General features: G+C 44.2%; 1 protein-coding gene across 1 annotated transcript; it reads right to left on the bottom strand.

The window, feature by feature from the left end:
- Positions 1 to 568: 568 nt before the first annotated feature.
- On the bottom strand, positions 569 to 27,857 carry GC (GC vitamin D binding protein). Its single transcript, XM_077814746.1, has 12 exons — positions 27,713 to 27,857; positions 26,321 to 26,390; positions 25,368 to 25,500; positions 21,943 to 22,154; positions 18,874 to 19,006; positions 15,117 to 15,211; positions 12,507 to 12,636; positions 9,599 to 9,801; positions 8,624 to 8,756; positions 8,328 to 8,425; positions 6,899 to 7,031; positions 569 to 622 (listed from the first exon to the last, which is right to left on the bottom strand). The coding sequence occupies exons 1-12, from the start codon at positions 27,855 to 27,857 to the stop codon at positions 569 to 571; spliced, it is 1,539 nt and encodes a 512-aa protein (XP_077670872.1).

Here is a 27,857-nt window from a genome sequence, read left to right as displayed (position 1 = left end):
ATAACTCTAGTTAACTTTCGCAGTGCTCTGTTTTGACCGTCCTTCCCCGACTCCCAGGTGCACTGGGCGAATGTATTACTGTTCACCAGTGCCGAAGCTCACCAGCACTGAAGAAGAGGCAGGATCAAGCGCCCACTCCAAATCACACTCCCCTTGCTCAATCCAAGTGCTTGAGTTTAGCTGCCAGGAGCCTTCGGTGTTGGTGGGGGATGGGATAGGGCTTATTCCTTAGGGATACATACTAAATCACATAACGTGTATTCAGAGTTCATACAGTTTTTAAATCTCTTAAACTGTAAAGACTAAGCCTAAAAACTGATTTTAAAATCACACTAATTGCACTAAACACCATTCTAAGGCAAGCAATTTATTTACTGAGCTCTCTAACTCTCCCAGTCTGTGTAAAGACCTGACAAATAGCAGCACGCAGTATCCGTCTTCAGTAGCCCTGTCCTTGTCCCACAGATCATTTACCAATTAAATCACGCACTATAAACTGCCTGCATACAAAGTCCATGTCGGATTTGACACCTACCTAGGGAGGTCTTTTTTGTTTGCATTTCCACAGCTAGATCAACATGCAGGAATCGTGGTCACATGTGTGTCCAACTTCAGTGTTAATCTGCAAATAGGGCAAAAGATTCCATTATTATTCTGTAGCCTATTTAAAAAGCAATAAAGGAATGTTGTAAGGAGAGTCCTGGCTGTGATGGAATTTCATATTAGACTATGGATGAAATTCACTCCTGTGTAGAGCCCAGTGCCAGGTCTATGTGTCACTTAACTCCCATTTAAGCTCTATTTTGAGGGAAGTAAGCGTTGCCTATGTGAGGTACTGGCCCTCTTGATTGGGCAATTTCATGCTCCATGAAGGGAATGGATGATCTGCCTGACTTCTGACCTCCTGTTCTAGTACTGGAAGAAGGTTGACCTTGTGGTTAAGGAACTGGCTTGGTGCTCAGGAAATCCAGGGTCAACTTCTTTGGTGCCCTTGGGTAAGTTAGTTTAATCTTTCTGTATTGCAGTTTGTAAGGTGGAAATAATAATACTTTTCTTCTCCCCCCGACCCCCGCCGGGTCTTGTCTAGTTAGATTATAGTATGCAGTGTAGTTGTAGCTGTGTTGGTCCCAGGATATTAGAGAGACAAGGTGAGTGAGGTAATATCAGGTCTCCTGAAGAAGAGCTCTATGTACGCTCAAAAGCTTGTCTCTTTCCCCAACAGAAGTTGGTCCAATAAAAGCTATTACCTCCCCCACCTTGTCTCTCTATTTAGATTGTAAACTGTGTGGAACAGGCATTGTCTCTTACTTAGTGTGTGCTCCCAGTACGACAAGATCTTGGAGTCTCTAGGCATTATTACAGTAATACAAATAATAAATAAGATGTTACATACAAACTAAAATTTGCAAGCCTTTAATAACCCAGAGCCTCAGCATCCTGGTGTGACAGCAATAGATGTGCAAAAGGAGCAAATACTGATCAGCTCCACTTGTGGTTTTTGACAGACTTTTTTGAAAAGAGAAACATATAACCCGTCTCTGTCCCTCACTGTGAGGCAGAAAATGAACCATAATGTTAGTTTGCATCCCATGCTCACTGCGGAAGCATAAATGCATCTGAGGCAATTATCCACCTACAGAGCATGAAATAAAGAGGACGGATGCTTACAGCTATTAGAAGAACATGCTTATATTTATTAAAAGTGATTTTAATACTGCGTATTCTTAATAGGAAATCCTACACAAAACAGACTGACTGACAATGAGGAGAATGGTTTATTCTGAGCATGCTTCTATTGTTGTTATAGAGCATCAGAAAAGTGCAACAGAGCTACACAAAACACAGAAGAGAGGAGATCCAAGCACCCAAGTGTTTACAATCTAACTCAGCTAACTATGCTCCGGAGAACACTGTGTTCAAACACAAGGGGGCCTGGAGACCTCACCAGTGATGGGATTATCTCAGGAGGGGAACCATCAGCCAGAGGTGCCACCAGAAATGAAGTCTGATTGGAAATCTCTCTGCAGACTCAATGAGAGATGGCAGATAAGGGTAATGGAAAAATACAGAGGAAGGGCACAATCAGTGGGAGTTTTGTCGCTGGCTTTGGCCCCATGAGGAATTTAGGGTAGCACCATTGCTTGTCTCACCTGCCAGCGCTGTGTGGTATGGCAGCCCTTTACATCACTGCACAGGCTGTCTGGGTCACAGTACTGTGGGGAGAACAGCTTTGCTACCTCCCTTCCAAAGCAGGTGAGCAGGAGTAGGCAGAGCCTTGAATCTGCCCATCCTGAGCAGCTCAGCAGATGCAGAAGGGAAATAATTTACTATTGGTATTGATCACTCACAGATTACTTCCCTGTCCCCCCCTGCCCCTTTCCACCCAAGCCAGGGGAGGGAACCAGAAAATGAATCGTGATTCTCCATCACAATTCACTGCTTGGTGTGCTCAAAGGACGGCACACCTGTTGGGTGCCCTGTGCTCAGGGCAGATACATAGTCGTTACTTACGAGGCCATAGTTTGGCCAGAAAAGTAGTAAGGGAAAAAGCTGGCAGGAAAAGCAAAGTACTCTCTAAGAATGCAGGGAGATTTAGGAACACTACTATATAACAGAAACAGACCCAACCACACACTAGACCCTAAAGTAAAGCTCATTCTCATGCTCATAAAACAATTGTATATTTTAAAGCTCCTAAAAATTGCCCTCTTAGCTAGCTATAGCCTTTGGGTCTATATGATTTTAAAAGTTAGACGTACCAGGGAAAGGCATCGTATTAAAAAAACACTCCCCCCAACCAATGGAGAGTAACTGAGGCCTGTGTTTCATGTGTGTGGGGAAGAGGTGGCAATCCGGTCCTAGATTTCAGATCCTACGGGAAAGGACTGTGGAAGTCCCCCTGTCGGACTGGATACTCATCAATACCCAGCCAGTTTTAAATGGTTGCCAAGAAGACAAAAAAAAGACATAAAACAAAAAGAGGTTTTGGAAAAAGTAAATTTTTAGCAGTATGAATTAGGGAATAGAAGGCAAATTGGTTGGCAACTTCCTACTAATCAAAGCCATGAGAAAGTGATCCCAGGAAGGATAACTTCAGGACAGGGACATGAGGATACACACACGGGAAAATGACCAACCAAAAGGACTTTATAATCAGCTCAACTGACTGAGCTCTCATGGTTTATCCTCCAAGCACTCACAATGAGCTCAACAGGAAGAATGGACTGAACTTATAAGGAATTATATAAGGAATATATAATATTTGGCTATTATGCTGTCACTTAAAGCTGTGATGAAGGTGGACAGATTATCACCAGCTAGAATGCTGTCAGGTGGCAATCAATCGATTGATCGATAGGATTCCCAAATTAGCTGGCTGCTCTGGTGCTTCTGGATGCAAGAGGTCAAGAAATTAACCAAGTTTTGCTGGGGGTGTATTTGGGCGGATGAAAGACATTCTCTGAGGACCTGTCTCCCAACCATGCAAAGGCAAGACTCTGACCACTCACCGCTCCCAACCGCTGGCCCTGATCCTGCAACTTGTTATGGGTGAACACACCCTCTTCATCTGTGTGGAGCCCCAGTGACTTCAGTGAGGTGTCATTTGGGCTCAGGAATCTCCCTGCATGGAGCCTTACAGAATCAGGGCCTTACAGAGTATGCATGATGAACAAAATCTTAAATAATTTCTCTCTGCTTATATTTGAATTGATATGGGCCAAATCCAGGTGTTTTTACTCAGGCAAGCTCTCATTAAAAGGCAATAAAACCAGAATGTTGGGCTTGAGATTTCCCCCCATATTTGTGAGGCATGTAGGTAAGTATTGTGGTCAGTAGGTTTCCGGTATAAGGTGGTGTTATGTGACCATCGCTTATTAGCACAGTAGTGTTCAGGAAATGGTCCGCTTGCGTGGATTGGTCTAGGCTGAGGTTGATGGTGGGATGGAAATTGTTGAAATCATGGTGGAATTCCTCAAGGGCTTCTTTTCCAGGGTCCAGACAATGAAGATGTCATCAATGTAGCGTAAGTAGAGTAGGGGCATTCGGGGACGAGAGCTAAGGAAGCATTGTTCTAAGTCAGCCATAAAAATGTTGGCATACTGTGGAGTCATGCGGATACCCATAGTAGTGCCGCTGACTTGAAGGTATATACTTACCTACATACCTCCAGCTTCCATCCAGGACAAAACCACACGATCCATTGTCTATAGCCAAGCTCTAAGATACAACTGCATTTGCTCCAATCCCTCTGACAGACACAAACACCTACAAGATCTCTATCAAGCATTCTTAAAACTACAACACCCACCTGCTAAAGTGAAAAAACAGACTGACAGAACCAGAAGAGTACCCAGAAGTCACCTACTACAGGACAGGCCCAACAAAGAAAATAACAGAACACCACTAGCTGTCACCTTCAGCCCCCAACTAAAACCTCTCCAGCACATCATCAAAGATCTACAACCTATCCTGAAAAATGATCCCTCACTCTCACAGATCTTGGGAGACAGACCAGTCCTCGCTTACAGACAGCCCCCCAACCTGAAGCAAATACTCTCCAGCAACCACACATCACACAACAAAAACACTAACCCAGGAACCTATCCTTGCAACAAAGCCCAATGCCAACTCTGTCCACATATTTATTCAAATGACACCATCATAGGACCTAATCACATTAGCCATGCCGTCAGGGGCTCGTTCACCTGCACATCTACCAATGTGATATATGCCATCATGTGCCAGCAATGCCCCTCTACCATGTACATTGGCCAAACTGGACAATCTTGACACAAATCTGACATCAGGAATCATAACATTCAAAAACCAGTAGGAAAACACTTCAACCTCTCTGGCCACTCAGTAACAGATTTAAAAGTGGCAATTTTGCAACCGTAAAGCTTCAAAAACAGACTCCAACGAGAAACTGCTGAGCTTGAATTAATATGCAAACTAGATACCATTAACTTGGGTTTGAATAGAGACTGGGAGTGGCTGGGTCATTACACATATTGAATCTATTTCCCCATGTTAAGTATCCTCACACCTTCTTGTCAACTGTCTAAATGGGCCATCTTGATTATCACTACAAAAGCTTTTTTTTCTCCTGCTGATAATAGCTCATCTTAATTAATTAGCCTCTTACTCCGCTTTTTCATGTTCTCTGTATGTGTCTATCTATCTATCTTTTTCTATATGTTCCATTCTATGCATCTGATGAAGTGAGCTGTAGCCCACGAAAGCTTATGCTCAAATAAATTTGTTAGTCTCTAAGGTGCCACAAGTCCTCCTGTTCTTTTTGCAGATACAGACTAACACGGCTGCTACTCTGAAACCTTAACCTTCGATTTGTTAAGTTAAATAGATTGAGTTCATTGAGTCTATCACTATAAGGGAAGTTTTCTAATCATTTAATCATTCTTGTGACTTTTCTTTGAACCCTCTTCAATTTATTAACATCGTTTTGAATAACTCAGTATTCCAGCAGTGGTCACACCAGTGCCAAATACAGATGTAAAATAACCTCTCCACTCCTACCTCGAGATTCCCCTGTTTACACATCCCAGTATCACATTAGCTCTTTTGGCCACAGCATCACACTGGGAGCTCATGTTCAGCTGATTGTCCACTGTGACCCTCACATCTTTTTCAGAGTCACTGCTTCCCAGGATAGAGTCATCCATCCTGTAAGCATGACCTACATTCTTTGTTCCCAGATATATACATTTACATTTAGCCATATTAAAATGCATATTGTTTGCTTGTGACCAGTTTATCAAGTGATCCAGATAGCTCGGAATCAGAGATCTGTCCTCTTCATTATTTACCACTCCTCCAACTTTTTGGTCATGTGCAAACTTTATCAGTGATGATTTTATGTTTTCTTCCAGGTCATTGATAAAGATGGCTTACTTGTAGAGCTACCGCCTATTTGCCAGGAAAGTAAGAAGCATTAAGTGTCGCCGTTGAGTCAAGAGGTCTTAGTCACCAGGTGATCACTGCTGGGTGCTGTCTGGACACCAGCTATAGGTGCCACTTAGAGGATAACATCACCCCTTGTTATTCTCAGATATTGCTGGAGCAGTTCCTCCACCCAAACCCGCCCAAACCTTGCTTTTGTCCTGAAATAAGACATTCAGTGGGTATCCTGAAAAGCAGGCTAGATTGTGCCCAGGCTAAGCAAGTCCACAGTGCGGGGAGAGGACACTAGGAGTGTTCTTTTGCTTGGGCCCCTGTACAGAGGCTAAGCACAGCCCCCATCATGTCCACTGGGCCATGCTAATGCTGTAGTACTTCTCTCCAGTGGGCCATGGGGTGACGGGGAGAGTGGGCAGCACAGGGGGAGTACGTGGTGCACCCAGTCAAAGGATAAGGGAGCTTCTCCTCCCGGGTACACCCTGCTTGGTGCTCCAGGAGGCGTGTGGCTTTTGCCCTGAGGGTGGAGGTAGTACCCTGGGAAGGACTTTGGAGGTGCCATTCCGGGGTACTAGTTCTGCAGGAGCTCTTGTTGCACTCTCAGGAAGAGATGGGGTAGGAGGTCTGGGAAGGACCTCCTGGGGAAGAAGGTCTGGGGTAGGTCTGGGAAGGAGAGGATGCAGGGCCAGAGAACTCCCTGGCACCTGCATCCAATGGTCATTGCCCTTCCAGAGCAGATATGGAATCAGTAAAGCGTAGGGACTCCATGACCTTAGGGGCAGGGAAGATTCCCTCCTCCGTGGCCTCGTCAGGGATCCCTAGCAAATACAAAAGCTGGCTTTTTGGGCTGTGTGGTCATTTGCAGGATTTGGCCCTAAATGCAGAGTCACAGCAGCTACAGGAGGAGTCACATGACAGATGAAAACCAAATAAATACCCCTGAACATCACTGAAGAGAGCAGAGAAAGAGAGGGCACTTTACCTTCACGCCACAGTACAGTGGAGGTGCATTCATAATACAGCACGTGGAGGCGAAATTGGCTCTCTGCTCCACCAGCTCGGCAAGGGAGGCTGGGGTTGCATCAGGCGTTGTCTTGCTGAAGCTTTCTTTTAGTCTGCAATGTAGTGGCAACAGGTCAGATTTTAAAGGACGCGTTAGTGACAGAATAAGCAGTAAAAATTACACTGATCTGTTTAATTGGTGTACAAATACATGTCTCAGCTACTAGCAGCCCTGCCCGGGGGTGAGTTATATGGGCCTGTGGTGCCCGTGCTCCAGGAATATTCCGGGCCCCTTGGGCCTGGCTCCACCAATGTTCGGGGCCCGGTCTCTCTCCTGGCCCCTCGTATAGCCCCCGCATGCCTCCCCTGGAGTGTCTCCCGGCCCCGCCTGCCACTCCTGAGTGATTTAAAAGGGCCCAGGGGCCCCCGACCGCTGCCACCGGCAGCGCAGCGAGGCTAAGCCGGCTTCCTGCTCACTCTCGCTCCACGCCACTCCCGGAAGCGGCCGGCACGTCCCCGTGGCCCCGTGGGGGTGGTCTTCTCGCACTGCCCCTGCCCTGAGCACTGACTCTGCAGCTCCCATTGGCCGGGAACTGTGACCAATGGGAGCTGCAGAGGCGGAGCCTGCAGGTAGCGGCACGCGGAGACCCCCCCCCCGGTCCCCTCGCCTAGGAACCACTGCCAGAGGGGTGTGCGGGTTACTTTCGGGAGCCACCCAAGATAAGTGCCGCACCCCTCACCCCCTGCTGCACCCCAACCCCTTGCCCCAGCCCAGAGCCCGCACCCATCATCCAAACTCCCTCCCAGAGCCTGCACCCCTCCCGCACCCAAACTCCCTCCCAGAGACTTAGGCAGGTGTACGTTTGTGTGTGTGGGAGGGGGGCGGGCAGGCAGGACTTGGACCCATTCTGGACACCACCAAAAATTATACAGATCTGCCACCCCTGGCCCTGCCTCAAAACTAAAGCGGGCAGAAGAAGTCATTGCCTTGTCCCCTTTCAAGAGAAATCACCTCTGGGCCACAGATAATTTACACATCCCTTAATTCTGAACACTTTTGACTGGACACAGGTCACACGGGCTATTTCTATGCTGCGAGTTGAGGAGCATAATTCTCTGTGAGGTTTCTGGTCCAAATAGATCTGCTTTCTGTGAATATCCTCCATGATTCACTTCAAATTTCTATGTTTCCCAAAACACTCGCGCCTGTGAACTTGGTCACTAGAACATGTGTAGAAAGTGAACTTAAAAGGGGCAAAGACACAGCTGAAATGAAGTTGTTTAAAAGGGCGTAGGAATATTCAGGACATATTGCAGGCAGTGCCCTATTAGTCAAGAATGGAGGAGAAGCTTTAGGAGCAAATGGCGGAAGTAGAAGAGCTTACAGGATCAGGAATGTGTATTCTTACCTCCGTTTGAATTCGAGGAATGTCAGGTCATTATATTCTCCACATAGCTCATTGGCCTTTGCTAGGAATTTGAATATCTCCCCCCTCAGCTGTGGCCTCTGCAGTGCAGAAAAAAAGGAATATTTCTATAATCAAGAAATCCCCTTGTCTGTCACAATGCATTGTCCTGATCCGCTAGCTGTGGCTGGCGCATACAAGCTCTGTGTGAGTTTGGGAAAGATTTTAGGGGAAGGAGACATTTAAGAGCAAGGCAGAGGGCATCTGAACGTGTGAGAGAAAACGATTACACTTGTTACCTTGCTAGAGACACAAGCAATGGAATCCGCAGCAGGACAGCATCCATTGACAAGATTATGGGTAGCATCATACACCTTACTTAGGAACACCTCTGGGATGCTGGTTTGCCTCCGCGCTTTCTCAAATATGAATCTGCAACAGGACAAGAAAAACATGGTACCCTCTAGTTTGCGTGTTCATCATGGGATGAAACCAGATCCCTCCTTTCAGCATTGCTGACAAGCTTTAGATGATGCTTTCTTACAAAGACAAAACCACCAATTTCTCCAGTGTGGATCACAGGCAGGGCTCGTAGTGCCACCTATTCTTAACATTTCCTGACACTTCCCATCATCATTACATTTCTGCTTATGATTGTAAGCTGTTTGGGGGAAGGGACTGTGGTCCAAATCCTCAAAGATACCCGGGTGCCTAGCTCACATTGAGTTAGGTGCCTGAATACCTTTGAAGCTCTGGGCCTAAGTCTTTGTGTGTCAGTACAGCAACATGCACAATGGGACCCTGATCCTGTTGGGAGCTGCTGGGTGATACCCCTGAAGAGAGGAAGGATGGTCTTGTGGTTAAGGCACAGGACTGGGACTCAGGAGATCTGGGTTATAGTCCTGGCTCTGACACTGACTCCCTGCGTGTCCTTGGGTTAGTCACTTAATCTCTCTGTGCTTCTTTTCACATCATCGTATTTCCTCCCTCCCCGCCCCCCACACACTCTGTCTGTCTTGTCTATTTAGATGGTTAGCGCTTTGGGGGCAGGAACTGTCTCTTATTAGGGTTATGCAGCACCGAAGCATGATGGGCCCCTGTCTCAATGAGGACCTCTTGATGCTGCTGACGTACAAGTGATATGAATAATCCTAAACCAAAGGCAATTAACCCAGTGCCTTTCAGAAGGGTTAGAATGAAACTAAGGCTCCGCTTGGACAGTGGTAACCATTGTTCTGTCTGGGCTGGGGAAGGAGGGCAATGAGACTATGTACCGATCCATCTGATGGCTCCCATCACCAGTGCACAGCTGTTCGTCTGTGGGCCTTTGGAGTTCCGGCAGTTGAGGGGATTTAGCAGGTTGCAGTGAATACATGCAGAAGTAGTTTTCCAGGAGATTTTTTCCTTTGCAACAATCAGAAAATTTTTCGTCTTTGGATGATAGTTTAGTGCAGATTTTTGTGGTGAGTTCTGATAACTATAAAGAAGACAGCAATGAGTTTAAGGGCTGAAGTATAGTGATACCTGACATTTTTACAATGGTTTACCTGTCTTAAGCAGTGTGCAGACACTGACTACTAAATTCCCACTATGCCCTTAGGAGGCATGTGGATAAATATTATCAACCCCATTTACAGATGGGGAAACAAGCAGGAAGGTGAAATGATTTGCTCAAGGCCAAATGGTGAGTCAGTGGCAGAGCTATGATTACTACTCAGGACCCCCTGACTCCCAGCCCTGCAGTCATTCCTCCAGTGCCTTATCTATTATTAATAATAAGTCTGTTGTGTTTGGACCAGCAGCGTTTCCAGTTACTGTCTGGGCTTTGGATCTGGTTCCTGGAGTTCAGAGTGAGAAAAGCAAGTGAGTTCATAAGTCCTTAAGTGAATTGCACAAGCTGGAGGGAAATTTAGCTCTGTGCTGTCAAACAACTCTAGATCCCAAACGGTCTCAAACTGACAATGTGTCAAACAATAAACACACGTGGTAGAAGGATTACAATATCAGAACCAATTCCTGATGGTTGAGATACCCAAAAGGCATGACTCTGGCTTTTGCAGCCTCTGAAAACTGGCTTAACTTTTCCTACATGCCACAAACATCACGAAGTCCAAGTAGTGAACTTTGGTATTGGACTTTGAATGTGCAGGGTTGGGTGCAATGCTCAGGGTTACGTGTCAGTTTTCAAATGCTTAGAGTCCATATCATCTTAACAGTAATCAGTCAAAGCCAACTTTGTTTGCACACATGGATCTTACTGTCACAAGGCATCATTGTAAAAGCTGAGTCGATTTTAGAAGAGGATTAGACATTGAAGTTAAGACACTCAAAAGTAACTAGTGAGTCCATGTTTAGGTGCCCAACGTGGGATGCCATCAAGGTGATTTTTTTGGAAAGCTTTGAGCACTCACTCTCTGAAAGCTGTAAGTATCTGATGCTGGACACCCCAAAATTGAGATACCCCAGATCACTAGTCACTGTTGAAAATCTTGGCCCAATCTGAATAAGAATATCATCCACTATTTGACTATCTAGGATAAAACTGTAGAACTGATATTAATCCCCAAACTTTAGGACATAAAACCTAAAGACTGAGGTTAGGAAGACATTTCCCCCACAAATACATTATTGTCTCAGAGGGAAACTAATGGGTGAGTCAATATAGAAACTGAATAAAAGAATTTTCAGTGGATGTATTTACTCAAACCCCACAGCAGTGTGATGGGCACCTATCAAATAGAGAAATCCATCTGTTAACAACTTCTTCCATGAGGAAGAGTAAATAAAGAAATAGGGGAAACAATTAGCAGCACAAGTGATTATTATACTAATAAGTTAGCTGGTGATTTGAAAACTCAATTACAAATACAGAAATAAATACATGAAATGGGAAATTGAATGGAATCACTCATGCTACTCTCTAGAGATCCCATTTCAAAGAAGTTTTTTAAATTAGTACAGTCATCTGAAACTAGGGCTGGCTTATACTACCACAGTAAATCCATCTAATTTATGCAACTTCAGTTACGTGAATAACGTAACTGAAGTCGATGTAGTTAGATCCACTTACGGCAGTGGCTACACTGTGCTGGGTAGACAGGAGAGCATCTCCTGTTGACTTCCCTTATGCTTCTCGGGGAGGTGGAGTACACAAATCGACGGGAGAGTGCTCTCCCATCGATTTAGCGTGTCTTCACCAGACCCGCTAAATTGATACTCGCTGCATCGATTGTAGCAGTTCCAACCTACCGGTAAGTGTAGACATACCCTAAAGGAAAAGAAACCCAGAGGGAATAAGCAGCAGAAACAAAACAAGCCCCTTTGAAGAATGAAATGATAGCACTTACGAAGCTTATGCACTTCAGGCGAGATTATTAAAGGTGTTTAGGTTCCTAACTCCCATTGGGCAGCCAAAATATTTTCAAACTCTGGCCTTCTCCTAAGAATTTTCTAAGGGAAGTGATTGTGGAAGTTCAACTACTTGAGACATGTTAAACAAAACTGCACCAAAGCACAACCAAGCGTACAGTGTGGTATACTACTGCACCAGCAAGGAGTCTGGACTAAGTCAGTGTTTCTCAGTCTACAGGGTGTGACCCTTATTTTATGGACTGAGGGGAAAAAAGCCAAATCCTGCAGTTTGTAGGATCCAGGGAGCACATCTTGCTCTCTCCCTTTTCTCTTCTGCTGCTCCTGCCACCTTAGCCCTTTTCCACCTCCCAACCCAGTCACCACACAGCTCTCTGCCTTCCCCTCCTCCCACTTGCCTAGAGAACCTAATTCTGGGGTAGCGGATGTGCTGTTTCTAGAGGCTGCAGAGCCAGCATCCCAAAACAGTACTCATTGAAGTGAGTACTAAGCAGGCAGAGGTGGGAGAAGAGAAAGGAAACAGCCCACCATCCCACAGGCTCCCAAACCCCCACCCAGCATCAGACCCCTGCCAGCCCCACTGAGCGTCCCCACCACCCCTACACACAAGTCCTCAAGACCTGACAGTTTGCCCAACCTATTGCTCAAAGCATTCCAATGCCTCCCATTGTTTCTCCCTTTGATCCAAATCCCACAAGCTTTTGTGGCATGACTTTTGGGGCCATTTTTTGGCTTGTGGGCTCAACAAAGTGAAGAGCCACTCTGCTAGATGACCTAAGAGGTCTGCTCTGTCTAGAATTCTGGGATTCCTACCTCCTTCAGCATGCAGTCTTCAGTCATGGAATTACAGCACTTGGAAAACACCTCAGCAGAGTCTTCAGCTAGTGGGGAAATGTCCTCAAACGAGGCAGAGGGTATCTTCTGAGCAAACATTGTTAAGGTGCTAGACAGTCACAAAATGCAAAATGGAATTAGGTATTTTAGCCATTCCAAAGTCTGCCTACTGTTCTTAAGTCCTGTCTATTGACATTTGTAGGATAAGTGCCACGAATTTTGAACACGAGTAACTAAAAAGAGATTTGCTTGTTTCACACTATGGCTGCAGAAGGTCTGAAAAAACAAATACGGTAAATTTTTTATTGAATGTTGAACCAGGAGCAGGGAAGGGCAACAAAGTCTTTTATTGCCAATACTTTAGCTCTCAACCTACTAAGATGACCCGCATATATCTTATGGCTTTTTAAAATATGGACTAAAAATAGAAAAGCAATGTGATGGTGTTTCCCCATCATCTGCCAGAGAAAGGGAAGAACCTCAATTAGAGACACAACCAACACCAGTGGGGTGAATGACTGATTGCCTCCTGGCCTGAGTTAGGTGGTGATCCATCAGGCACTTGGGCCTTAAAAGCAGGCTGTCAGGATCCTGGGTGAAGATAAGCTGGACTAGTGGCAGGAACTCAGTAGGCAGAAACAACCGCTGGGCTTCAGAATAAGTACCAGGGTCACTAGTCAGGCAGCGAGTCAGGCCAAAGAACAGAGCTAGAGACAAGTTGGAGATCAGGCCGAGGGCCAATACCAGGTATCGGGGGCCATGTGGGTATTCCAGGGTTCGAATGGGGGTCAAGGTTCAAGATCAATACTGGGAATTCAGGAACAGAGAATGTAGGGTGGTCACGGCAGCCAGGTAGTACTCTGCATTATTGCCTAGACACTTCCTGGAATGGCCCTTGGGTTTAGACAGTGTACGGAGACAATCAGGTGCCATGAAGCTGTTGTCTGTCAACCCCCTAGAGGTCAGACTTCCTGGGGTTGGTGTCTGCAGTGGGTCATGGGTTGGGGTGCACAAGCTGGTAACAGGTGTCAGTGTGGAGCTGGTGTTCACTGCCTAGCAACCCTACAGGCCTGTGTATAGACCTGCTGGGCTTTACACAGGCTGAGAGAGCTAGGTGTGGAAGAGATTGTCGTGGGAGAAGTATTTGTCTGTGTGGGAAGGCCTATGAATTTGGTGTTGTCTATGGCTGAAGAACTGAGCCACAGGAATAGAGCTAAGTATGTGGCGGACCCTTGGAACAAGGGGCCAAGTGTCCAGGGAGACCTTCTGGAAGGGGACTAAAGAATAGAAGAGACCCGCAGAGCAGGCTTCTGTATCGGGGAGGCTATAAGGGGCAGGGAACTGAAGAGAAGTCCAGTAAGAATGGTGAGTTGAGCTCAGGAGCTTGTGTGTGTGTTGGGACTTTGAATGCCCTGAAAGGGGATTGAACTTTGAACTCTTAGGTGACTTGCCTGGAGGGCCAGGCCATGGAAGACCCACGCAGATGGAGATGGCCAGCAGAAGGGGTTGGAACTGGGCGTACCTGCAACATTATGCCCTGTTGCAAGTGGGTGTTCTAATGGTGAGTGCACCATAATGAACTGGAAGACTGAAATGCTTTAACATGCTTGCATAAACCAGGATCATTGGGCCAATTCCTCCTCACGTGGTATATTGTTCTACTCTGACAAGCTCCCTGTGAAGTCACTGGGAATGATGCCTGAGCAATGACTGAGTTACAGGTGAGTAGAGATGTCATACTTTAGCCCTCTCTAACGATGGACTAATGTTTGAAAGAATCTCATTAAAACAGTGTAGTTGGGAAAGAAAAAGACCAACTTTTTCAAGCATGGGTGGCTAAATTTAGGTACATCCTTCCCTGTGTAAGTACTTAAATAAGTAGTCTTGATTTTCAGAGGCGCTGAGCACTTGTGATTCCATATGGGTGCTGAGCAGCTCTGAAAAGCAGCACATTAATTAAAGTGCCAAACCTGAGACATCTCATTTGAAGATGTTGGCCTAAATAGCTGGAGTTGGGAAATCCAGAGGCATGGCTCCATACCCAAATTTAACTCTGAAACCAAGAGTATCCATGAGCACTTGCCACCTTTATCCTTGATACACTCTTATGTTATCCCACCTTCCGGCACTAGTCAAGAGCCCGGAACATTAATATCTTGCTCTCTGTGTTCAGTACACAAACAACACTCCCGCTGTTCACAATGCCACTACAAAGCCGAAAGCCCAATCTACTCTCTTATCTCTGCAGACTAGAAACAGTAAGTATATGCCTCTTGAGCACCCTTCTAATTGGATGTGAGACTCCACCAACCATACACAAGAGAGATCTGTAGCCATGTCAGCTGAAATAATCTTGGGTTGAATGGGAGCCCATCTAAACAAGGATTTCACAGTTTTGACATGCTACAAAAGAACGGTAATAGGTTAGACTGGTTGCTTTGCACCTCTACCAAATACAGTACTTTTCCACAGAATACAATAGTGCACTTATTTTTCAAATCCTGCTGAATCTTATTACAAATTTACAGGAAACAGGAAATTCAAATATGAAACACCTTCACTTCTGAACATATAGTATTGCCTTCGTACCTGAACTTTGATTTTTCCTTCCCATATACTGCATAGCGGGAACAAATTCTGTTTGACATGGTGGTGAGTATGGACAGAGTCTTTCTTTCTAACCTCTGGAACAGAAAGGAGAAGAACTGCATTAGGCACAGATTGACTCCTTTACTTGTAGTCTATGGGAGCATTCTTATCAGTCAGTTTTCAGAGTAGCAGCCGTGTTAGTCTGTATTCGCAGAAAGAAAAGGAGTACTTGTGGCACCTTAGCGACTAACAAATTTATCTGAGCATAAGCTTTCGTGAGCTACAGCTCACTTCATCGGATGCATTCAGTGTGTCATTCAGTTTATTATCCTAAATTAATCTAAATATCCCCATTAACCCTCAATGCAATGCTGAAATTACACACAGCTTTCCTAGATGTCCACTATCACTTGTGGTCCTTCAGTTTTGCGATGGTTCAAGGAGATATTTATATAGTCTTTAGGCTCATGTAAGATGTCTTGTCACCTAGGGTACTCCAACTGGAGCCCCTTCTTCCTGTCATGAATACCCTTTTTACTGGTTGCAATGCTGACGAACTGCTGCCCTCTTCTCTGTCCTGAGGAGTGTCAGAAATTCAGGTCTGAATATGTTAACTTGGCAGTTCTCAGTCATTTGCATTTCCCTTCCTAGTAATTCACTCCTTTTCAAAAGTGGCTTTTAACTTCCGAATCTCTTTATTTTTATTTAGAGTTCCAAACTTACTTCCTTTCTCTTAAGATCACTGTCATCCAAAGGGGGTGATTCTCTATCTTTTATAGTCTGGGACCTCTGCTTCCCTACCAGGACCATCTCTCATCGAGCCAGGCCTGCTTTACTATTTAGCAATATATGATCCCCTGTCACCAATTTGTGATTCCCCACCCCTGGGAGATCCTGATCTCCATGTTGAGAAGGTCACAGCAGTGATCCTCCATCTGTGGCTCTGGACTGGAGCTTGCAGTGTGCTAATTTAGGAGTGCTGCCATGTGGGGCCATGTGGGTACCCATAGCAGTGCCGCTGATTTGAAGTGCCGCATGGCCCCACAATATGCCAACATTTTTATGGCTGACTTAGGACAACGCTTCCTCAGCTCTCGTCCCCTAATGCCCCTACTCTACTTGTGCTACATTGATGAGATCTGCATCATCTGGACCCATGGAAAAGAAGCCCTTGAGGAATTCCACCATGATTTCAACAATTTCCATCCCAACATCAGCCTCAGCCTGGACCAGTCCACTCAAGAGATCCACTTCCTGGACACTACGGTGCTAATAAGCGATGGTCACATAAACATCACCCTATACCGGAAACCTACTGACTGCTATTTCTACCTACATGCCTCCAGCTTTCACCCAGACCACACCACACGATCCATTGTCTACAGCCAAGCTCTATGATACAACCGCATTTGCTCTAACCCCTCTGACAGAGACAAACACCTACAAGATCTCTATCAAGCATTCTTACAACTACAATACCCACCTGCGGAAGTGAAGAAACAAATTGACAGAGCCAGAAGAGTACCCAGAAGTCACCTACTACAGGACAGGCCCAACAAAGATAATAACAGAATGCCACTAGCCATCACCTTCAGCCCCCAACTAAAACCTCTCCAACGCATCATCAAGGATCTACAATCTATCCTGAAGGACGACCCATCACTCTCACAAATCTTGAGAGACAGGCCAGTCGTTGCCTACAGGCAGCCCCCAACCTGAAGCAAATACTCACCAGCAACCACACACCACACAACAGAACCACTAACCCAGGAACCTATCCTTGCAACAAAGCCCAATGCCAACTGTGTCCACATATATATTCAGGGGACACCATCATAGGGCCTAATCACATCAGCCACACTATCAGAGGCTCGTTCACCTGCACATCTACCAATGTGATATATGCCATCATGTGCCAGCAATGCCCCTCTGCCATGTACATTGGTCAAACTGGACAGTCTCTATGTAAAAGAATAAATGGACATAAATCAGATGTCGAGAATTATAACATTCATAAACCAGTCAGAGAACACTTCAATCTCTCTGGTCACTCGATTTCAGACCTAAAGGTCACAATATTAGAACAAAAAGACTTCAAAAACACATTCCAACAAGAAACTGCTGAATTGGAATTAATTTGCAAACTGGATACAATTAACTTAGGCTTGAATAGAGACTGGGAGTGGATGGGTCATTACACAAAGTAAAACTATTTCCCCATGTTTATTTCCCCCACCCCCCACTTCTCCTTGGACGTTCCTGTTAACTGCTGGAAATGGCCCACCTTGATTATCGCTACAAAAGGTTTTCTCCCCCCCCGCTCTCCTGCTGGTAATAGCTCATCTTAAGTGATCACTCTCCTTACAGTGTGTATGATAAACACCCATTTTTTCATGTTCTGTGTGTATATAAATCTCCTCACTGTATTTTCCACTGAATGCATCCGATGAAGTGAGCTGTAGCTCACGAAAGCTTATGCCCAAATAAATTGGTTAGTCTCTAAGGTGCCACTAGTACTCCTTTTCTTTTTGCAGATACAGAGTAACATAGCTGCTACTCTGAAACATATAAAATAGTTTTCCAGGTTGCTGGAAATGACTGGAGTGATGTTTAGCAGCTGCTGCTTAGTAGGAAATGAACATCATGTTTGTTTACTTAATTTCCCTACAGGCTGAAAGCAAAGGGAATTGGTGCATCTGCCTCCGCTGCATTAGCAGCAAATCCTATTCCAGTCTGGGTGCATGGTGATGCTAGGAAACCAAATAAAAACTATAGACCCTAAATGCGATCTTCCTGAAGTGCACAGTAAGACAGTGTATGGAGGCTGATTCAGAGCAAACCCCCTTTTTGGTACCAGTGGCATAGTAAACTTCTCTCCCTCCTCACTAATTTCCTAGCTCCCTCTCTCCACCAAGGAAATTATTTTGCATTCTCTCATAGTTTCCCTTAAGGGACTGTGCTGCCTATTACAGTGAATCTCCATAGCAATAGATCTCTCACAGAAAGACTCTACACTATTCGGCCATATCTTGTTTGATGGGTAGCCTTTTTTTAAACAAATGAAAATGAATGAATGAATGGCAGTAACCATCTCCTCTTAGACAACTTTGAGTGTAATAAGAATGGCGTTTACATAAGAGGGATATTGTTTGATTGTGGTGCAACCAAACCCCTTGTGCTCATTTTCATGTGTGGCAGCATCTTATAGACAGTTGGTAAGATGTCGAGAGTTGTGTGAAACCTATGGAGTAGACTTTGGACAAATTTAGATTTTCTATCAAAATTCGTGATTTAGCAAGGTCCTGATATGAAACTTAATAGCTTTAGCTGAGTTTTATTGGGAATGTTGGGTTTGACTTCAACAATTACATAGTAAAGGAGTGCAAACCCAGGGGGATCAAATGCAGAGCAAATGTTCCCTTGCTTCCTCTTGGAGCAAAACTGGCGAGAGTCGCACAGCTTAATCATGATTAAAAGTCAGTGGATGCCAGGGCTGAATTGCTACATCCTTCGGTAGCCTTCCAAATGGCACCCTGAATGTTCTAAGGTAACAAGGTAATACTCCATCATTGTTCTATACGGTACGGATAATTTACGATGTGTGGCATTGCATTTTGCGCACACGCTGCCATGCCACTGTGACAGGGACGGTGTCAAGCTTAAGGAACCAATAGAAGAGACATCATTTTTTAAAAGCTTTTAGAATTGTAGTGCTATAGAAGTTGGTAGGAAGCAAGGGAAGGAGGGACACACTTACCTCTTTCAAGAAGCACACAGTGGGGCTTGGTGAAATGCAGCAAGTCCCAACCATGGATAAGTAACTCTTTATAGAACCCACCAATACGGGGAGTGGGGCTTGTCCATAGTTACTGGAATACTCATGAGCAAACCTAGAAAAGAGACAGTACTTGGCTGGAGGATTTGTTAACTCAGAGGGATTTTCAAAGACATCAAAAGGAATTTGGCACCTGAAGAAAGTCAATGACTTTCGAAGAGAGTTGGGCACCTGACTCCCTTATGGGCTTCTGAAAATCCCATCCCAGTGTTTTTGCAAATGTAACGTATGCTATTTTCAATTTTTTTTTAAAATGCCCGGAACATATAGCAGGCTGCCTGCATAAACCAGTTCACAAAAATGGGCTTAAACCCATGTGAATGCGTCACTGCTCCACCAACTGAAATCAGAACAGAAATACTCCAGCAAGTTTGTTTATTCGTATGCATTTTTTGACAATCATTACAGTTCATAAGGTCAGCCTGACCTTACGGAGTCTTCATAACTCTCATGGTATAAAAAATATTAAGTTGGCTATTTAGTAGCATCCTGATGAGTTTCAGATAAATTAATAAATGGTTTAATAAATTGCATTTTTGTCATGACTGGCATCTGCCAACCCTGATGAGCAAATTAGGTGGGTTAGCAATAAAAGATAAATACACAGAGCTAGGGTATGCTCTGTGCATCCATGGAGTGCAAAGTGGGGGAAAGAGGAGAGATTCTGTAGTGCCTAAGTCATATGGAGGGAGACATTATGCTTGTATAAAGCATGATGCCGACAGGAAGCTATGATCACGCCTCTTCCCATCCACCATAGGCCTGTGAGTGCGGGCAGTAGTTCTAACTGCCTCTCCCACACAACTGACTGCCATATTATTGTGTTACAGGGATGTACCCTCTCCCCAGCCTAGCTGTGCACCCACACAGAGGTGGCCCTAAACGTAGCACATGAGCTCCAAATTCTCCGTGGTTTTGCTTGGGTGAAATGTCAGAGTTAATGGATCTCTCTTTTATCCCTGGCGCATGAGACAGTTGCTTCCTTTACAGGCAATCACATTGGACACTTTATCTTGTCGTTTGGTTACATTTTCTAAGACTATTAAACAGCTAGCGCCAGGAGAAGGAAAGAAATAATAAAAGTAAATGTGTTCATAAATCTAACAATAAACAGCGGCGTTACGTCCAAAGTTGGCAAACTTGGGTGCTTAACACCAGACAGCTCTTTCGCACATTGATGTGTCTAGGGAGAGATTTGCAGAGAGATTTGCAAAGACAATCAAAAATACTTTTGATAGTCAGTGGGAGTTGTGTGACTAAATCACTGTTGTACCTTTGAAAATCTCTCTCTAAAGTATCTAAAAAGAAATTTTACTATCAATCTCTACAGAGAGATTCAGGGCCAGATTTTAGGGTTTAAAGATGCAGACAGGTGTCTAGCAGAATTTACAAAAATGTCGTACATGGTTTAGGGGCCTATCTCACATTCATTTCAATGGGAGATAGGTACTGGAGTAAGCTAGGCATTATAATTCATTTGTATTAGGTGTCTATCTGCAGGTTTAAGTACCTAAACGCCTTTGAAAATCTGAACCTCAGTCCCTATGTTAGTCCCTTAGGAGAACCCAGGAATGAGACAATAAGTCAGAGATTCAGGATCTACAGAGGGCTCTCTGCTTTCCCCCTCCTTACCTTTTCCACCATGTCTCCACCATATGAGTCAGAACAAACAATAGTCCTAACTTCCTGAACCAAGAGAAACACAGCCTTTCCTGGTGCCTTCTGACCCCCAACTACTGCAATCCAAGCAGAAGATACTCTAAAAACTGCATTGCTGAGAGGCACCACAGAGACCCTTCTTCAGATCACACAGCACCCAGAAAGACACTCCGACCCCATTGTCTTTAAGAACGTTACTGCTACACCATATAAAATTTTATTAAGCTAAGCCATGGTCCTCTTTGCCCCATTATGAGTGGAGCACGTCTCCAGGGACTGTGGTTCTAACCCTTGTACTTGGCACACATAGTGGGTAGGGGGAGAAAGGTTCTTTGTACCCTGGCAGCTTTGTGCATCCATGCAGGAGCTAGAGACAATAAAGCACACAAGATAAACTTCTATCAAGTGCTTAACCCCCATTTAATAGCACTTACACTTGTCTGCATCCCAACCGTTCGTCAGAGAGAAAAAACAGAATCTAATGGAGACAACCTGTTGACTAGTGAATGAGTTTGTTTGAAATTAACTAAGGGATTCAATGTTCTCAGGATACATTCAAGATGTGTAAAGTTCATAAGCTAAACTCTTAGTGCTTATGTAATGCTGACAGACCCCGGTCTTCCTTGGGCGGGATTGAACCTGGGGCCTCTGCAGCTTAAAGCATGAGTCTTTAAAAGCCTGACCTAAAAGTGGGGGCAAAAGACCTATCTGGCTTTAAGATTAAACTCGATAAGTTTATGGAGGAGATGGTATGATGGGATAACATGATTTTGGCAATTAATTAATCTTTAAATATTCATGGTAAATAGGCCCAATGGCCTGTGATGGGATGTTAGAAGGGGTAGGATCTGAGTTACTACAGAGAATTCTTTCCTGGGTATCTGGCTGGTGAATCTTGCCCATATGCTCAGGGTTTAGCTGATCGCCGTATTTGGGATCGGGAAGGAATTTTCCTCCAGGGCAGATTGGAAGAGGCCCTGGAGGTTTTTCGCCTTCCTCTGTAGCATGGGGCACGGGTCACTTGCTGGAGGATTCTCTGCTCCTTGAAGTCTTTAAACCACGATTTGAGGACTTCAATAGCTCAGAAATAGGTGAGAGGTTTTTCGCAGGAGTGGGTGGGTGAGATTCTGTGGCCTGCGTTGTGCAGGAGGTCAGACTAGATGATCATAATGGTCCCTTCTGACCTTAATATCTATGAATTTATGAATCTATGAAAAAAAGCCAGCTGGCTGTAGAGTAAACTCATTAATCTCTCTCTCTCTCTTTAAGTAGTTTTGGTGACACTAGATGGGCCAGAACACCACATCCAGGAGGTGTGTGGGTTACACTTACCTATCTGCAAAATCCTGGGGGTCCTTCTTGAAGGCCTCACAGAGTTCTTCATTCGATGGCTCCACGTATGTAGGGAACTCTTTGGGCGGTTGGTGCAGGGCGGCTAGACAGAGCTTTCGCTCTAACCCTTGCTGGGTACAACAAGCCGCAATCCCTGGGTGATCAGGATAAGGAGAGTTTTCATCACAGGACTTGGCAGACAGAGCTGAAGACTGGGGTAGGGTGGAATGAAAGAAAAAGAAATGAGAGAACATTAATGTCCAAGTTCTCAGTCTAGCAGTAATTACAGTTTTCACTTTCTTTAAGTAAAACATTGTCTCCTTCTATAGGTGAAATCCACTTCTGCACACAGCTCAAAGAAGCAGGCTCTGTGGAGGAGCCCTGTGGGGGGTTGGGCTGGTGATACCTATCTTGGGGACATAAGCACAGGTATGTTGTACAGAACCACAGTGTCACTACCTTATTCCTCTGTGCTGGCTGCAACCCCTCCCAGTCACTTATGGAGTTTATTGGGGCCACGTTAGTTAGTAATTCATTGCATACCCATGAATGTACCACAGAATACTTTGTCAATGTAATACAGTCTTAGTAACATGAGATTTCCCCTTCTGCTATTCATTCTCTGGTGAGAAGAGGGACAAGATAACTCTTTTGGGGGGGGGGAGGAGGGATGAATGAGTTGTGGGAGAATTTTGTTAACCATCTTGCTTAACCACTTGTTAAGCACTGTAGCTCTGGCCAACTTCTGACTTTTGTTAAGCCAACTTATGTTCAGGGTGCTTCTAAGAAGGAGATAACACAAAACATGCATTAAAAGGTATCTGACCCAAACGTCTTACACTATCAGCAGTAAAAAACCCAATTGCTTAATGCATAAAGCAAGCACCAGAAATAGTGGGGGCTCCAATGCAAAGCAAGAAAAGAGGAGAAGGAGAACTACAGTGGCTGCATTACAAAGTCAGTGTTAGCAATGTGGTCAGTGAAGGCTATCTTAGCACAGGAGATACCTGCAGTATTTCAGACACTACGGAGTGGTAATTGTGGGAAAACATTCCATTTTTAATGGTAATCACTGTAGAAAGGGATGGATTCTGGAGCCCTAATGAAGGCAAAACTCCCATTGACTTGTTTTAAGTGAGAAGACTGCAGGATGTAGCTCAAAGTGGATGTGGTTGTGTTGCTTAGTGTCAAAATTCTGCCTCTATTGTTGCACAGGGTCTTCTGGCAGTCAATCTGATGCATTTCTGCTGTAGAGAGGAAAGGTAGGATTTGGGGGGCTGTAGTGCATGGAGCCAAGGAGGCTGCAGGGCACAGACAGGTGAGAGCAGGCCTGTGGGAGAGGTAGAAGCAGATGATTGGCCATTCATGGTCCTCCAATTCTCTGTCCCATGTTAGGAGCATGTAACTGGCATGGAGAGCTACTTAGCCACATAGCGGAAGTAGCGTCCACCTAATGGGTCTTCTGTGGCTGGGGTGAGAGTCTGAAGATTCCTCACCCACATCGATGCACTGGCCCATGCCCAGTCCACACACTCAGGCTTGGTGCTGGCATGATGGAGTTGGTCTGAAGAGGAAAGAGGCAGGTGTAACTCCAGAAATGGGTATTTAAGTTGGCAGAAGTGGGCCACCCCGTTTCGATGAGGAGTCGGTCTCTTAGATATTAGTCATCCCAACATTTGTATTTCTCCAGACGCGATTAAACCAGAGCAGTGATCTGTGCACAGGAAATGTGGCCCAATACTTTTTGGGGCTCCTCATCCATACTCTGAATATGATTTGCAAAACCACTTAGCCATTGGCACTATATAACAACAACATTTAGTTCTTATATAGCATTTTTCAGTTTTAGATCTCAAAGCACTTTACAGAGGAGGTCACAATGATTATCCTCATAGTACCGATGGGGAAACTGAGGCACAAGGTGGGACAGTGACTTGCCCAAAATAAAAAATAGAGATGGCCTCAACCCAAAAGCTTGGATCAGCATACCCCAATCTTTTGGCAACATGAGGGTATGTGTATTGTTCCTTTAAATATGTAGCAAGACACCAGCAGCAGGTTTTAGGCAGAAGCTCTGAACCAAAGCATAGGGTTGGAGGAAAGAGGGGTCACAGTGACTTTAGGGATAATACCATTTCCTTTATTCCAGGAAAATTTAACCCTTTCTGTAACTCTTAATCACATGACAAGCTGCTTGAAATCTGGATCCAGACCTGATTTTTGCAGCTGGATCCCAGCTCTATTAAATTCCATTAATATTAATGAGAGTTACATGTGTGCGCTGAACAGACAATAAACCCCACCGCCTTTCAGCCATAGTCAGCGTTACCTTTTAAATTAATTTCAAGATGCTTCCATACGTAGTCACCTCCCCCCAGACTTCTCCACCATTTTCACTTGAAACTTTCATTGGAATGTAAACAACATTGCATGTACATAACTGTACATAAATTGGAACCATCACATTGTTTCTCTCTGTTAAGCATGTAATGATATGGTTATGTGCAATATATTATTCAGCCAGTAGATGCCTCTGTATGCCATTCAGAATTCCAGATAGTGCTGTTGGGAAACTGCATAATGAATTGTGTCAGTCAAATATATATAAACTAAATAACGTTAGAGACATGAATATTATATATAGTACTATAAGACAGTAGAAAGGCATTTGTGTGTCGCTCTGCTCATGCAGCATTCCTGAATGTAGCTGGAAAAGCTTCAGGGTTGTATAAACTCTGAAATCTGGTTTGTGTGTCTTGCTTTGTAAAACCTTGGTCTGTGTAAATAGCAAAGTGAAACAGAGCCTCATGAGGGAATTGTTAATTTTAGGTGCTCCCAAAACAAGCAAAAACCCAAGGCCACAAAAACAGACCAGTAAGATTAAAAAAACTGGAAGGAGCCAGTGGGATTAATAGCAGAGAACAGACGATACAAGTTAGACAAGTAAAAAGAAGTTTAAGCAAAAATGAATTAGTTTGGGTTAGTTATTGTGATTTGTGCATAAAAATGTTTAGTCAGGGGTTTAGAATGGATAGGTTTACAGATGAGGTAACTTAGTCTGTGCAAAGCTACAGAATAGGGTATAAAAGATAGTGACTGACAACAAGAGAGTGGAGAAAAAAAGGGGAAGAACACAGCAGAGACCAGAGACTTGGAAAATGTCTCCCTCCCCCCAGAAGAAGTAATTTATAGCTGGTAATAGCGTAGTCTTAAAATGTGCAAAATAAATGCTACAAGAAACTATTTAAGCCTAAATTGGAATGGGTTTCCTTTGTCGTCATACAGGATGGAGCCTGGTAAACAAGGGAGAAAAAGTTGAGGCCAAAGCTGCATGGAAGCCTGTTTGTTTGTCTATAGTTAGAAGCTGTTTTCTTTAATAAATGCATCGTATTTAAGATACTGTGATTCTACAGAGCATGACTTACCCCAGTTTCATAGCAGCTGGGGTGAACCCCTTTGACACAACACGTTTCTGCCAGGAAGACCACCTCTTTCACAAGGTGACTGATCTCTTCAAAGGTGGCATTGGAGAATTTCTTGCTGTTCAGGATGATTGCTCTGAGAACAAACAGGAGGCAAAGCTCTTATGGCCAGTTTGGGGAAGTATTTATTATTCACTGAAACCCTATTGAAAGAAATCTGTCTGATTGCAATTACAAGTTTTACATGAAGAATAGCAGCTCTGGGTCTGAAATACGAACAAGCGTTTTCTTTTAAAGCAACATTTTGACTTCTTTAAATGTCACCGGAATCTGTGCTATAGGCATAGAGCCTTATTTTCAGCATGCCTGTATCCAGGCTTCCAGTTTGTTCCCACAGCTTTGCAGCCAGAAGTAATTGTGGACACAGATTTCCTTCTACAGTTATCTATGGATACATCTGGTGTCACATACATGCCTAAGTACTGATAGCAGCTGCAGATCAGGCAGTTAAATGTCTAAGGGTACATCCAAACTGCAGCTGGGAGCGTGCTTCCCAGTTCAGATAGACACCTGCTAGCTTGCTAGAAATGGGGTCAGAAAGACAGATGCTGCCATTCAAGTAGAAGGCTGGGATTTTCAAATCCTAAGGGAGCTAGGCACCGAATTCCATTAAAATGCAATAGGATTTAGGTAATTAACTTCTTTTGAAAATTCAAGGCAGACAAACAACTTACAGTTTAAGGCCCTGATCCTGAAAACATGCAGGTGTTTAACTTTATTCATGTGACTGGTCCCACTGAAATCAATAGGACTCACCATTTATAGAATTTAATTATAGTTAAAACTTATAACATTATTTTTTCTTTTTATAATATTTTTCTTTAACTTGGTTTGTGTGCTGTGTCTTAGCAGTATGGGTTCAAAGTCAATGCTTCAGTGTTCTGGGGGGTACATACAGAGTTCGGAAGTTGTCTTTTCCCATGGTGTTGAATTCTTGACAGATTTTGTCCCGTACATAGTCTCGACCTGCAAAATCAGTCACAGGAGGATTTATGATCAGTTACTTGTTTTGATAAAACAGACACAGAAGAAAACAAAGCATATCTCACTCTGTCCTCTTGAAGACAAAGACGGGCTTGAGTGACACCAAAACAAAAAACACACCATAAAAACCCTACCCAAACATGTTCTCTGCACACATCTCTCCTTTCGGGAAAGGATGAGAGACCAAACAACATGACAAATCTTAGTCACGTCCCTTACTGAGGTTCTGGAAGGTGCTCAGATCCATGGTGATGAGCATAGTATAAAAACCTATTTAAAATAGAATCTGTATGTTCTTGAGGGTCTGGTCCAAAGGCCACTGAAGTGCATAGGAGTCTTTGTTACTTCAGTGGGCTTTTGATCAGGCTCTTTCCAAAATGAGAAGATGAGAGAATTAATGACAGGTTTCAGAGTAGCAGCCGTGTTAGTCTGTATTCGCAAAAAGAAAAGGAGTACTTGTGGCACCTTAGAGACTAAGGTTAGTCTCTAAGGTGCCACAAGTACTCCTTTTCTTTTTGATGTTGGTTTATTTTTTAAATAGAAAGGGGATGGACATGTCTATTCCCATATTCCAGCCATCTCTTCTGGAAAAACAAAAACACATTTTGCCACTATTATAATTAGAAAATAACTGTCTACGTGCACATGTTGTTTGGGTATCTTTGTAGAAAAGCAGTGGGGTGAAATTCACCCCTGTGCCGAGGGCCAGCATCAATTTTCTAAGGATCAATTAATTCCCTCTTAAGCCCTCAAAATAGGATTCTAGTGGTGCAGAAAGCTTGTGCAGGCCCGCTGCATGGGGATGAATTTCATCCCTATAGCATTTAATACAAAATAACATAGGATGGTTCAAAACAGCCTATAGAGTTCAAAACAGAATTATATCTCTGCTGCAGAATTCCACAGAATTGTGTAAAACAAACCAACTCCTCAAACCACTCCCTGAAAAGCCCCACAACTCTACAAAGAACATATTTCTCTGTTAAATTTGACACTGTAGGCTCAGAGTAATTTTCACAGCATTCCAATTAATTTTCATAAAACCCTATTGGTTCCACCCCAATGGAATGCGTCACTGAACCTAATGCGTCACTGATGTTCTGTGACACTCTCCTAGTAAACACTTCACCTCAGGGTGAATGCACATGGCGTGACTAAATTCTTCTTTGTAAGTCACTTAGCAGGTACTACTGGGCATTTTCAGAATTTAAACGAAGCTTGAAAAAAATCAGAGGGAAAATGACAACATTTTTAACCCTCATCTTGTTTGTCTGATGAGATTCCAGTTTGCTCAGTGCCTGAGCCGTCTTCATTTGAATAATTCAAGCTACTAGTAGGGCTGGAATGATCCAGTCGTCTCATCTGCCTCTTTGCTGCGTTACACTCACATTTATCTGCTTTAGACAGCAGCAGAGAAGGATGCTTGAAGCTCTTCATGCTAGAGGCCAT

Source organism: Eretmochelys imbricata, chromosome 4, assembly GCF_965152235.1.
Source record: "Eretmochelys imbricata isolate rEreImb1 chromosome 4, rEreImb1.hap1, whole genome shotgun sequence".
NCBI lineage: Eukaryota > Metazoa > Chordata > Testudines > Cheloniidae > Eretmochelys > Eretmochelys imbricata.
The sequence above is the reverse complement of the archived record's forward strand: the minus strand, read 5'-3'. Positions and strand labels throughout refer to the sequence as shown.

What these genes read in the sequence shown, in the direction of transcription:
- GC (XM_077814746.1), bottom strand. Translation starts at nt 27,857, where the DNA reads ATGGCCTCTAGCATGAAGAGCTTCAAGCATCCTTCTCTGCTGCTGTCT. An exon ending in CCAGCTGCTATGAAACTGGG is followed by an intron (nt 22,155 to 25,367) that starts GTAAGTCATGCT and finishes ACCCTACCCCAG; the next exon opens with TCTTCAGCTCTGTCTGCCAA. An exon ending in CACTGTACTGTGGCGTGAAG is followed by an intron (nt 623 to 6,898) that starts GTAAAGTGCCCT and finishes CCCTATTTGCAG; the next exon opens with ATTAACACTGAAGTTGGACA.